This window comes from Gambusia affinis, linkage group LG02, assembly GCF_019740435.1.
Source record: "Gambusia affinis linkage group LG02, SWU_Gaff_1.0, whole genome shotgun sequence".
In the NCBI taxonomy this organism is placed as follows: Eukaryota; Metazoa; Chordata; class Actinopteri; order Cyprinodontiformes; family Poeciliidae; genus Gambusia; species Gambusia affinis.
In genome coordinates this window covers 25,010,312-25,022,577 of record NC_057869.1, presented here as the reverse complement: position 1 = coordinate 25,022,577, position 12,266 = coordinate 25,010,312, and the positions used below count along the sequence as shown (strand labels likewise).

The window sequence follows — 12,266 nt, the reverse complement described above, 5'->3', positions numbered from 1 at the left end:
TTATTTTAGAGCAACCCATGATGCATTTTAGCTTCCATTAAGTCCTTATCCAGATTTGGATGCATGTGTGCTCAAAGCCTCAAATTACACGAGACAAAAAAGAAAAAGGGAAAAAAAAAAAATCCATTCATCCTCATCAAGCAAGAATGCTGTCAGGTCTAACCAAAGATCCAGTTTCTTTGATCGCTTTTTATGATGTGTTGCTTGCTTCCTCCTCGTCTGCTTCCTTCTCTGGCATTCAGAGTGAGTCGGGAGAGGCACAGACAATTACTGGGAGCTTGTTGTTCATTTACTCCCACTAGGCCAAAAGGCGGAGGTGATAAAGCAGCTGTTGGTTGGCATGCTAAATTATATCCGCACGTCCATTTAGATAGGGGGTTAAAATGCCTGAAATCTACACATATGAAAGAATCTGGTGAACGCTTTTCTTTTTTTTTATTATTCACTTCTAATCAAAATGACTGCTGTGTTTTTGTTCCTGGTCCTTTGAGTCTTTTTGACAGAGTTGGTTCTTATTTGTTGAAGTAACAGCAGCTGCACGGGGGTGTGACGCAAATGGCAACCAGGTCGATTTCATTCCAAAGCCAGTCAGCAGATTTTTACGAGCTTGTGCCATAGAAAAAATGATGCAGAGGGAATACAGCACATATCTTTGTGTTGTTTAATGTGGTGTGAAAAAAGCAGCACAATGGAAGTCATTGAGAATAAGTTCACAGACTATACCAAAACTGAAAAATCTGAAGAATGCAGATTTTAAGGATAAAATGACAAACGGGTGTTTCCTTTTAAAACACGACATCAGATTCTCTTATAAATAGAAGCTCATTTATCTGCAGCTAACAAGCAGCGAATTCAAAGAAGCCGTTTTTAAGCTAACCATTTGGATTTTTCATGTTGAAATTGAGTTAATATACAAAGCTGATAGCTCATTAAAAGGCAACATTGACAGTGGGGGTGTGGATAACTTTATTGAAGGTTGAATTGTTGCTTCTTTTATGGAAAACCATGAAGTAGAATCAAACCAAAGCAAAGACCTTGGTCAAAGAAAAACCAATAGAAGTGCGTTTCGATTGGTATCTCAACTCTACTCAACACTTAACAGGTTCTTATGTGTTCTCTTTTTATCATCTCTTACAAATACAGCAAAAGTCAGTTTAAACACACTTGAAATGAAATGTAAACAAACTTCAACAGCGTCCAAAATGTAAAGACATGAAAAATGTATACAAAAGAAAAATACTGACCTCGTTTTATTTCTGCTTGCTGAATCATTTATGTCCTTATATACAGACTGGCCTTCAAATAACAAATAGAGTAAAATCGTAGCTGTTTGGCCAGGTTTTTATTCTAATGATGACATTCCACCGTGTAAACTATATTTGAACTTAATGAAAATATTTAATAAATATCTTTTTTTTTTTTTTTATCACATCTATAAAGCGAAAACACAACTCTAATTATGATGTTGAATTGAGTGAGTGAAGCTGCTAAACTGCTACCTGATTGTTGCAGTTAAATGTATACATACATTTTGTATAATTGATGAGTTTATTCAAATAATCTCTAAGTAGCAGATGGTGTTACTATTGGAAACTGTATCTTGTATTTATTTATTTATGTTTGTTCTGTGAAGATCTGTCAGGGTTAGTTAGTTTCATTAGAAGTGATAATCTGTAATATTTCAGAAGAGTCAGCAGGTCCAAACAGGGTTCAGAATCGCAATTAATGGAAATATAACTTCATAGAAAATCTTCAGAAAATAAAGTATAATTTAATAGAACTACACATGAGACTTCTGACTTTGTAGGAGTTTTTTTTTCTTCGTAATTCATTAAAACCAGTAAACTACCAACACAACCCAAACAATTACACTGGGGTTAAACACAGCATGCTACCACCAGCAACACTATGTCAGTACACAAGTATGGTATGTTACTACCGGTCAATAATAAACGCTTTCAATAAAATGTAAATGTGTAATATTGATCTTGGTTACATTAAAAAGAAACAAACATTTGTTTATTCCACTAGCAACAGTGGCTGGTGAGAGAAATGCTTAACTTCCACCCCTTGACAATCAATGGCATAAATTACAGTTTACCAAATGAGTAGTGCAGTATGAAAACATGCATGTACATGCAATTTGTTCCTGTCAGCTAACGTGGACCATATTTCTTCTCCATGTCCATAAATCCCCAGTAATAAATTGAGTGCTTTTGATATTTGAAACCGTGTTTTTCGACGCCGGTCGCTCTGCCCTTTCAAACTGCAGCTCTTGTTAGGGTGGGGAGGGAGAGAGGGAGCCGGCTACCTTAAACGAACATAAAAAAAAAACAATTTAAAAAAAAAGAGTCATATCACATGTAGCTTCTTCCTATCAAGCAACTCTCACAGCAAATTTCAAAGTAAGTCTAAAAACCCTGACAGAAATAAATTACGTCTGCTTGACAAGTCTTTTTCCCCTCAGATAAAAAGAAGAAGAAGGAGAGAAAAAAACAGCATCTTCAAAGCGAGTGCACTTGTAATCTTATCCGAGTGGTCTCCAAAGCTCTGACAGCCATAACAACCTGTGTGCTACACCTGCAGAGTGCCCACCCCCACCTCCCTATCACCACCTCCCAACCAACCCCCCCTCCCTATCTCTCTTCACCTCACCACTTTAAAAACCACTCTAAAGCACCCACCGTCCTCCTCCCCACTGGGCCAGACAGGACAGAATCAGAGGAAAACACAGCTCCACCAGACCAAACCACCACCTCTTTCAGCCAAAATACCAGCTTGAGAGAAAGAGAGAGAGAGAGAGAGAGAGAGTGCAGGCGAAGGACAGGGGGAATGTGAAGAGGGTAGAGGGGGGCAGGGCAAAAGGAGGGGGCTCAATCACTCTGTGGGAGGCAGAGAATGAGGGAGAACAGCATAGTACTGGTTTTGGCTCAGAGCCATGTTTGTGTCACTAACAGAAGTGGCCTTGTCTTCCTCCCCACTCCCACCCCCACGCCATGCACTCACTCTCTCCCAGTTTGCCTGGATACAGAGTCAAGGGGTGACCGGCTGGATGCTCTGTAACAGAAGAGAGGGAATCAAACACGGCTCAGAGCTGGAGCAAAAATCGCAAAAAAAGGATAGAGGGGGGGGAAAAGCCACTCAATGGCAGGGGCTGTTTTGAGAATGTTGATGAGGCAGAGACCCCCCCCCCCCCCCTTCTCCTCCTCTGTTTGGTTCCTCAAAGTGAACCAACAGGCAGCACTGTGGATGTGTGGGCGATTTGTACTCAGCATGCCCACAGAGCGGCTGAGCGCAAGCCGCTTTGAAGATTCACTGTTTGCATTATTTCACATTCACAACAGAGAGGGGGGTTGGGGGGGAATAGAAGCAAAGTTTCTCAAATCCAAAAGGAACCCTGATAATGATACTGATACATCTTAAAATTAAATAAGCTCAATGTGGTTTCAATCAAAGGCTGGGGGAAAAAAAAAAAAAACACAGAGTGCCTAAGATTTCGCTCGGATTGCACCGCAGGAGATGAGCTAACTCTATTCCCAACTGGCATGCTTGCAAAAGGAAAAAAAACAGAAAAAAAACAACACAGCTTTTGTTGTGGAGGCATGATGTTTTTGAGGAGATATCTCTGTGCAACAAACTCCCGTCTGCACACTCCCAGGCAGAGAAGAAAAAAAGAAAAAAAACAAATCAAGGCCACCTAAGAACTGGCTGCCAACCACTATGCCGCCTGGAAGTATAATGCAGTATGTGCTGTTAAAGCACAAATTGGTGCCACCACTATTTCCTCAGGCAATTTTGGGTATACTGAATTATATTTAAGGAGGCATGAAGGTATGAAGAGCAATGAGAAAACCGAAAAATTCTTTGATGTCTTAGCCACACAGCAGTCGCTATGTACACCTTCAAAGAAGTTTACATACATTCATCAATGGCATAAATTAAGGGAGCACAGACTGCAGTTTTAAGGCAGATTACTCATCTTTAAAAACCCCAGCTTGCCAATTCAGGTTTTGGTCAATACAGATTTTTCTTAAATATCTGAAAAGTTGACAATAGTGGAGTGACCACTGTTAACCGTGCGGTTAATGTTGATGAGGCAGAGACCCCCCCCCTGTTAACCGTGCGGTTAACAGTGGTCACTCCACTATCCACCATGCAGACTAGACCTGGTGTCCGGTCCTCATCTGCACACCGTTGTGTTTCCATTACAAACGTACGTAACACTTTGTCGATATTCTACTACTGTTGAAAAAACACAATTTTGCAATTGCGGCTTTTCCATTAACTAAAAAAGGCAATTAAAATCACACGTGAATATGTTTGTTCACACGATGTCAGCTAAAAACATAACGTGCCATCATCCTCCTGCCCCTTCCTGTCAGTAGGATGATGGCACGTTATGTTCTTAGTATTCCGCAGGTAGAAATGTCCGGCTGTTGATCACGTGACTCGTGTGATGCAAAAAAATTGTTTCCATTGTAGATTCGCAAAATAAAAAACTACTGTAAATGTTGATACAGCTGAAAAACCACCTCATCTGCATTTGAAATTGCTGCGTTTCCGTTAAGCAAAGGTATTTTTATAATTCCAGTTTGCATAATTATATGGTGAATGGAAACACAGATACAGGTTGATTTTCAGATGTTTGCAGAAGTAGATAAGATCCGCTTCATATGCAAGTATCAGCCGATCATGAGCCAAGCATGAATATATTTAATCCTTGATTTCAACTGTGCATGTGAACCAATGCAGATCTGATGTGTGTTTGGAATCACAGCCGTCTTGGCACACCCAATTATGTTATAAGTTTGAACCAGAATTTCTCAAATCCTTAAGAAGGTTCCAGAACAATCCAAGAACTATAGCGATTCAAGGCTCCCATAAACTGGAACCTGCTACAACACTGTTGTCATTGTTCACAGTGAAGCCAGTTCAACATCAACATGGACTGAAAAGCTGTTGGCCAAGATAGACGTCCCAGCTGTAAAAATCCAAACTTTCAAGCTTCAATGAAATTTGCAGCTGCCCTAATGTACAGGCCAAATCCCAAGCCAAAGGAGAGGCTTATAACCACAGTGACACAATGCATATTTGGATAAGTCAAGGTGGTCCTTTCGCACCTACACGGTCAATAGCGCAAAACTGTTCAAGACTGCCTTTAGATTCTTCCAACTTCACCTCAGAACAACTAAATGGCTGAACCCTGGGTATAGCTGGGTGCTAAAGCAGGACAATGATTTCAAACAGATTCCTAAACTGTACTTGAAATGAATACAGCAAAATTCTATCAAAAGTTCTGATCTCAACCCAGCTGAAAATGTACAGACTATGTACAGACTGCCCAAGAGGCAGGTCAACGTCAGAAAACCAAACAATGAATAATTGAGCTCTACTGTAAAATCCAGCCGGGTTTATTCCAGAAGAGTGTTGATGACAAGCATTATCAAGGTGCAACTTGTTGTGCAATATTTAACATTTCACCACATAACTCTGAGTAGTGATTGGGCTTGAATAGCTTTGACTGTGTGGATTAAAGAAAATCTACAAGAAATTCCAACCATTGCTTAAGCAAAAAAAAAAAGCAAAACTAACTGACGGGAACTGTACAAGACAAGACACATCAATCCCATATGTTTTACAATATTTCCTCTTGCGCAAAAGCAATGCAGAACCTAAGTGTTTCACGAGAAGAGAATTTTCTGAGAATTATGTTTAATCACTTCTCTTACCGTCTTCGGTTTCTTGCCACACGATGCCTTCAAGGTTGACACTGGTTCCGGGCTCGCACGGCCCCAAGCACTCGGGTTCTGTGGCCAGGGCCACGTCGGATGTGTTCACCGCCACTGAGCGTGTGCGCACCATTATCTGCTCGCATGGCGAGGCGATTTCGCTGTTGCCGACCGTGGCCAGCAGGTGGAGAGGGGGAGGAGCTGGCGTGGAGACGGGAGATTCCATCTGTGAAGAAGAACAAAAAGGTTTGAGAGACAAAAAAAAGGAACCCATGAAACACTTCAGCACATCTTTCTAGTCACACACAGAGCTAATGTAGTTCAGCATATTACAGTAAAATACAACAGCTGCCAATTTTAGAGCAACCATGGCAGAAAGATGTCCACCGGAAAGTCATCTAACGGGCGATTTTAGTGCAAAACTGTACAATATGTAACATGGTGGCCATCTTGGATAACTGCTGCCATGTTGAATTATTGAGAGGCTAACTTGTTTGTTTTTTTTAAAACTAGAACCTGGGGACATTTGTACTAAGTTAGGTTTTTGTATCCGCATGTGAAAGATTTTGCTCAAATATGAAATTCTGAAATTCAGCCAACATGGAAAGGGAAGTGGATATTGAGAGATTCTGGTGTTGTAGAGGCCCTTGAAAGAAATCCTCAATAGAGCGAAGGGCGAAGGAGTTGTAAAGTGGTGCAATGAACTATTGTGTCTTTCCTCAACCTTTCTCCTCAACCTCAGAGGTGATTAGCAGTCAGGGAATGAAGAGGAGGAATGTGAACTGCCTTTACTGCCTCTGTGGAAGGACAAAAGTAGAAATGCAGGGTCGAGCAAACAAACCCCCTTGCCACAACCAGCTCTTCCAGCTTTCCTCCCTCGCACACAGCAGAGCTATCCATGACACCAAATCATCTCGCAGACTGATCGCTCATTAATTCTCTCAATTAAAAAATCTAGTTGGGGTAAGGGAGTAGGCCGCTGAGGGTCAGTAATTGATTTCACCTGTTCTGACACGCCGTGACAGCAATGAAACGACAGCGGGTCTGTGTGGGAGAGGAAAACGAAAAGGACAGCCAGGCGGGGACACAATGAGAGCGACCAAAACTGGAGGCAGGAAAATGTAGGTGGACCAAAAGAAAAAAAAAAAAAAAAGAAAAAACACAGAGACATGCTGAGGAAAACTGATGATGATTTCAGGGCCCGTTGCGGCACCACTCTTAGTGCTCTTTATTCAAGGCAGTCGACATTAAAGCGCTCCAAATAATTAGCAGTGAACTGCAGGACGAATGCCAGGCTGCAGCCAGCGACGCGCATTTATTAATTGGGCATAAACTACTCAGTGCTCTGGAATATGCTGCCAACGCTGAATCCAATTACGCTTAGATGACAAAACAACAACTGACGCAGTAGATTATCAGCCTGCATAGCCTTTAAATAATTGTTTACAGGATAAGTAGTGATCCAAAAACTACAAAACCGTCGCTCCTGTATACAAAGTTTATTGCATTTAGATGAGACAGAAAGTCCACTACTTTGATACAGAATCAAACAGATGAGCTGCTGTTTTTAATCGTCTTCATTCAGTGGGCTTTGCTTCAGGTTTACTAGACGAAAAAGCTCAAACTCGACATCGGCAGTTCTCAGAGGTTTGATCAAATGCCAACCAAACTGTTCCCGTGATGAATCTCGTCTCTGATTGGAAAGGAAAAAAATAATTATGATACTCAGTTTCTGCTTCATCCAGTGGGATTCTAATCTTTTACTACCAAGTGTCGAAAGATGAAGAAAGATTAAAGCTTCGCCCCTCCAATTTAAGATATAGCTATAGATTATACACAGAGATATTCTGTGTGGGTTGCATCAGTCACAGGATAAGAAATCTAAATCCACGATGACCAGGGTACTTTGAAAACCAAACATTAATCCGTGATGAAATTTCACATTAGCTCTTGTAAGCCTTTTTGCTTCATGGCTTTCTGATATGTCAGGGTGGATGGCCCATTTTTACTGGCGCCCAGAGGAAGAACTAATTAATGTGTTCATGGAAGATTCGAAGCTGACAAAGTTGCTTGGCTGAGTGGATGAGACGGGATGGGTAATTCACATTGAGCTGTCACCATCCAACGGTTCTGGATTTTATGGAGCCACAAAGGGCTAAAACCAAAGATGACAGCAGAAAATCAAAGATGAAAACAGAGTAAGCTGCTTTCAAATGGACTCATTGATTGTTTGTTGATGGAGTCCTACTGGTTATTTTGTCAGTTCTTTATTTTGTAATGCAGCTTTGGTCATTGCATCCCAGATCCAAGGTATGACCATTCATAGTGCTAACAACCGACAATTGTAAGTACAGTGTTTCTCCAGACGGGCAACCAGACTTCACTTGATCTCCAACCAGACAAACCATCTTTTGTTTATTTTTTTGAGCACCAGAAACATCAACAGGACAGATGGATTAGATAGGTTTAAAACTGATGCATTAAACTGTGAGAGAAGGACAGCGCACCAATTGCGCTGTCCCTGCACTTGCCTGAGACGGTATTATTTCAAAAAAAATATTGAATCTTTATAACTTTTAAAATTTTTTTAAACACAAAAGCATGGTGTGTCACTGACTAAAACCATCCACAAATAGCTAAAATTCAATTTCAACTGTCTTTTTTAAACAGTACAAACACCAAATATATCTTAACATGCATTGATACGCATTACCACACACAGAAGTTAACATTTCCAGTCTTCTTCATTAACCATCTTGGTGGTGCGGCCAATCGGTGCCAAGGGAAATGATTGGTCTTCTTGGATTTGCTGGTTTGGACACAGCCAAACCATGTCCAGTATAGCATGTCCAGTAGCATTTGGCCAAGATATTTTCACTTTCCAAGCTGCCTTTCCTTTTTTGATAAGTTGTAGGTACATTTTACTTTAAACAAATTATAATTCAGATTCAAGCATTCTATGGCTATCTATGTGAATACATCATAAAAGTAATTAACTCTAATGAAAAATAAACAAATACAGCATGGCTTACACAGGTGAAGGTGACATTGACCTGGAGGGTTAGATGGGTTAATTACATAGTTAAGAATGTAATTGCTTTAGGGATACTTCACCTCTTTATGGAAAGCTGTGATCAACAGTTCCCACTTTAAATATTTTTCATGTTGTTTTCTTGAGGTAAAGTTTTCTGGTGTTGACGACGTATTTAAGCACCACTCATAAACCACATAAATCATAGTAAACCGTCTATTAAAAATATCTGCCCCGTTGTCACCAGAAAACGCCATTAAAGGTTTTCACTGAAGTTCCAAAATGCAGTCATATGGGATTTCAAAGTTCTTTTTCTGTGTATTAGTTTTATTAAATGACGAAATTGACCCAAATCACAAGTCTGTTTTATACAAATAACGTGTCAAATCGATCAACAACTACACCACCAGTAAACAGTTTCAGTGTTGTGTTCAGCGGTCTCTAAATGTTAAAACAGTGAGCAAATAGGGAGGAAAAAAAGTTTCAATTAGTACGAATTTAATATGAGCTCCGACGCTGCAGGTCTGGTTTGCAGTGTAATTGGAAACTCATTATCTCAGGAATTAGAAGATCTTAAGAAAATATTCATGTCTGAAAAGACCCTTCTCAGCTTCCGTATTTTTTAAAATCAGGTTCTAAATCTAATTTGCTTTCCATGTTCAGCTTTCGAAAGGTGGAGAATTAACTTGAGTCTAATCCCACTTATAACGGCAGATAATTAAAGTCAGAAATTATATAAATTGTAAAAAATAAAAAATAAAAACATATTATACATTCAGACACAAAGGTGTCCAATTAATTGTTTTTCCAATTGGATCCATTTTTTATTTTGCTTAATTATCTCCATCAGTGTGCAGCTCAATTTCACTGTTATTACCCAACATCGTTAAAATTAAGAACTCTGTCTGGATGAGCTTTAATACGCTCAGCTTGTGATACAAATCTAAGATAAAATTATTCCTTTTAAATGTTAGAATTCCCCCGAGAAACCTGCCGGATTCAAAAGACCCATTCAATTAGGTCTGATTAGCTAAACACAATCTCAACGTTAACGGAAGACGGGTCACTGGGCTGCGGTGTTTACATGCTGTCTTGATGTGTGAGTGAATAAAAAGATTTTTGCCGCAGGGTTGGCGCATACACACAAACAGTAAAGTGCCTGACGTTTTGCTCGAGGTTTAGAGAAAACCACGAGCAACTGAACTACAGATCTCGTAAGATTACAAGGCTTCACCCAACGCCCAGCCCATGCCAAATTCCAAGATTTCTTCCCCCTCCTTGCTATAACTTGACAGACGGATTTTGAAAACCACAATGACCGACTGTCACGCAATCTTTTTCTAAACTGAATCCCCGTGCCAGCCCGCCCCAGCCCCCCCGGAGAAAGCCACACTGCAAAAAAAATAATGTTTAACACACTGGGCCTGGTGCTGTGTGTAACCAGGGCTCTGACTGAAGGGGAATTCTGCCTGGATTTAACAGACCAAACAGCAAACTGCGCTATTTACCTGAGGACAGTAATCTCTGCTTTAACGTTTACGCAACAAAGCCACACAGTGAGACATCGGTACTTGTTCTTTTATGGCTGAAAAAACTGAAAAGACAGATTTTGTTTATGGTGGTAATGACCCATTTTTCAGACAATTGTCTATCTTCCAGCAAATTTTAATGCAACTGATGATTATTTTAGTTATCGATTAGTCAATGTATTATTCTAATTGGATAAAAATTTTTTTTGCCACATTCTGCAGATTTTTCACTTAAGTTTTTTTTTATGCAATATTAGACATGTATTAAAATATGCAAATAGACAATTCAATTCCTTTTTAAATAAGAAAATAAAACATTTTGTCGGCTAAAATGGAACAAAAAAGCATTCCCTCTAGGATACACTTGATCATTATTAGCAAAGGTTGCACTTACATTAGCTGCCCTTTCCACCTGATTTATTTAAAAAGAGGTAGAGCTGATATGTTAATATTTTTTTCTGGATTAAGATTAATAGTTACGACTCCTGGAGAGATAAAAGGAGAGTTTCTTTTTACAGATTTTCAACCAGGTGAAACTAAAACTGCCACTGAAGTTTTTTATATCTTAGATATAACGTACATATTTTCTTTGCAGTTTTCCAAATTACCCTTTTTGAGTGTTTACTTCAGTTAACAATTAATCAGTTGCTAAATCAGATTTCAATAACCGATTAATTGTGATGGATCGTTTCATCCTTACAGCAAACATTCAGAGAAATGCAAATAAAAACAGCCATTTTGTGAATTCAGTGAACTACGGTAAATCATCTTACGCAACATGGGAGGACTAATGTAAAATCTACCATCTGGCTCACTCTTGAAACAATGAAAACTTGCCTGTTCGGGATTAACGATGCAAACAGGAAAAAACAAACAAGCCCTGAGACAAACAGCAAACTCATATTGATATGTGAAAAATATTTGGGAAAAGCAATGCTTGAAGAACTAAGGGTTTGCACCTTCGCTGTTCAGAGTTGCACAGACCACGATGCAGCAATGAAATAGTTCAAAACATTTGATTTGCCATTTTAGAGCTGAGAGAGTAAGTTTTGCTGATTAAACGCTTCTCAATGGAGAAAAAACAAAAACAGATGCAAATCCAAACAAACCAAGCCTGCTGCTTAAGGAGATCATAAGAGGGCTCCAAGAAAATTCTGAGACTTTGATTTACTCCAGTGTAATCCTGTCATGTATAGCCTGGATCTGGTTTTTAAAAATAGCAACGAGTCATTCTGTACAACGCAGCGTAGACTCAAATCGTTTTCACACGCTAACCTCATGTTAAACATGGACGTACAATAAATGTTCTGGTCATGGTTTACGCATTCATACAAAGCAGCCGCAAATCACAGAAGAAGGGGGGAGGGAGGGAGAAAAATTCTGCAGATGTGGTTCTATACCTAACACTGCTAAAACCCTGAAATCATCTATGGTATTTTCTTAGCATTAGCAGCTGTTATAAAGTGAATACCAAAAGCAGCTTTCTTTTCCTCCAATGCATTCCAGATTTTCCCTCGCAGTCGGCCTCAACTCAATTTAAAGCTGTTCCCTTAAATTAAATCATCTGAACTGACTGAAAACGTGTTACTATTTGGGTTAAAAGAACACCTGATTATGTAAAGTGAAGTGTAGCTTCAGTATTTCATTCCAAGGTAAAAAAGGTGGCAGTGAACAGCTTGTATAATTACGATTATACCTACCAACAAGAGTGTGACATGTAAATAATTAACTACAACAACACACAAATATCCTAACATGTGTAAGTTTGCTTTAAGGCATTGGAACATATGCTTAGCTTAGCCTGTCAGTTAGCACACTTGTGCTGATTAGTGAAGTGATAACTGATGTGAAATCACCAATCACGCTTCTTTTTCCCCACTATAGCCTGTATGTTAACAATGAAAAAAATAAAGTTACTCTAAGAATGGTGCAAGCAGGATTTTTTGTATCTTTTACGGTAGCATTTTGTTCCAGTCT

At 39.5% G+C, this 12,266-nt stretch overlaps 1 protein-coding gene across 1 annotated transcript in view; it reads right to left on the bottom strand.

Moving 5' to 3' along the window:
• The window catches only part of LOC122825136 (zinc finger protein 609-like), an 89,214-nt gene that overhangs the window by 23,102 nt on the left and 53,846 nt on the right, over positions 1 to 12,266 (bottom strand). Inside the window, exon 3 of the mRNA XM_044106272.1 lies at positions 5,730 to 5,955. Coding sequence (XP_043962207.1) covers positions 5,730 to 5,955 — 226 coding nt within the window. The remainder of the gene's footprint in view (positions 1 to 5,729; positions 5,956 to 12,266) is intronic.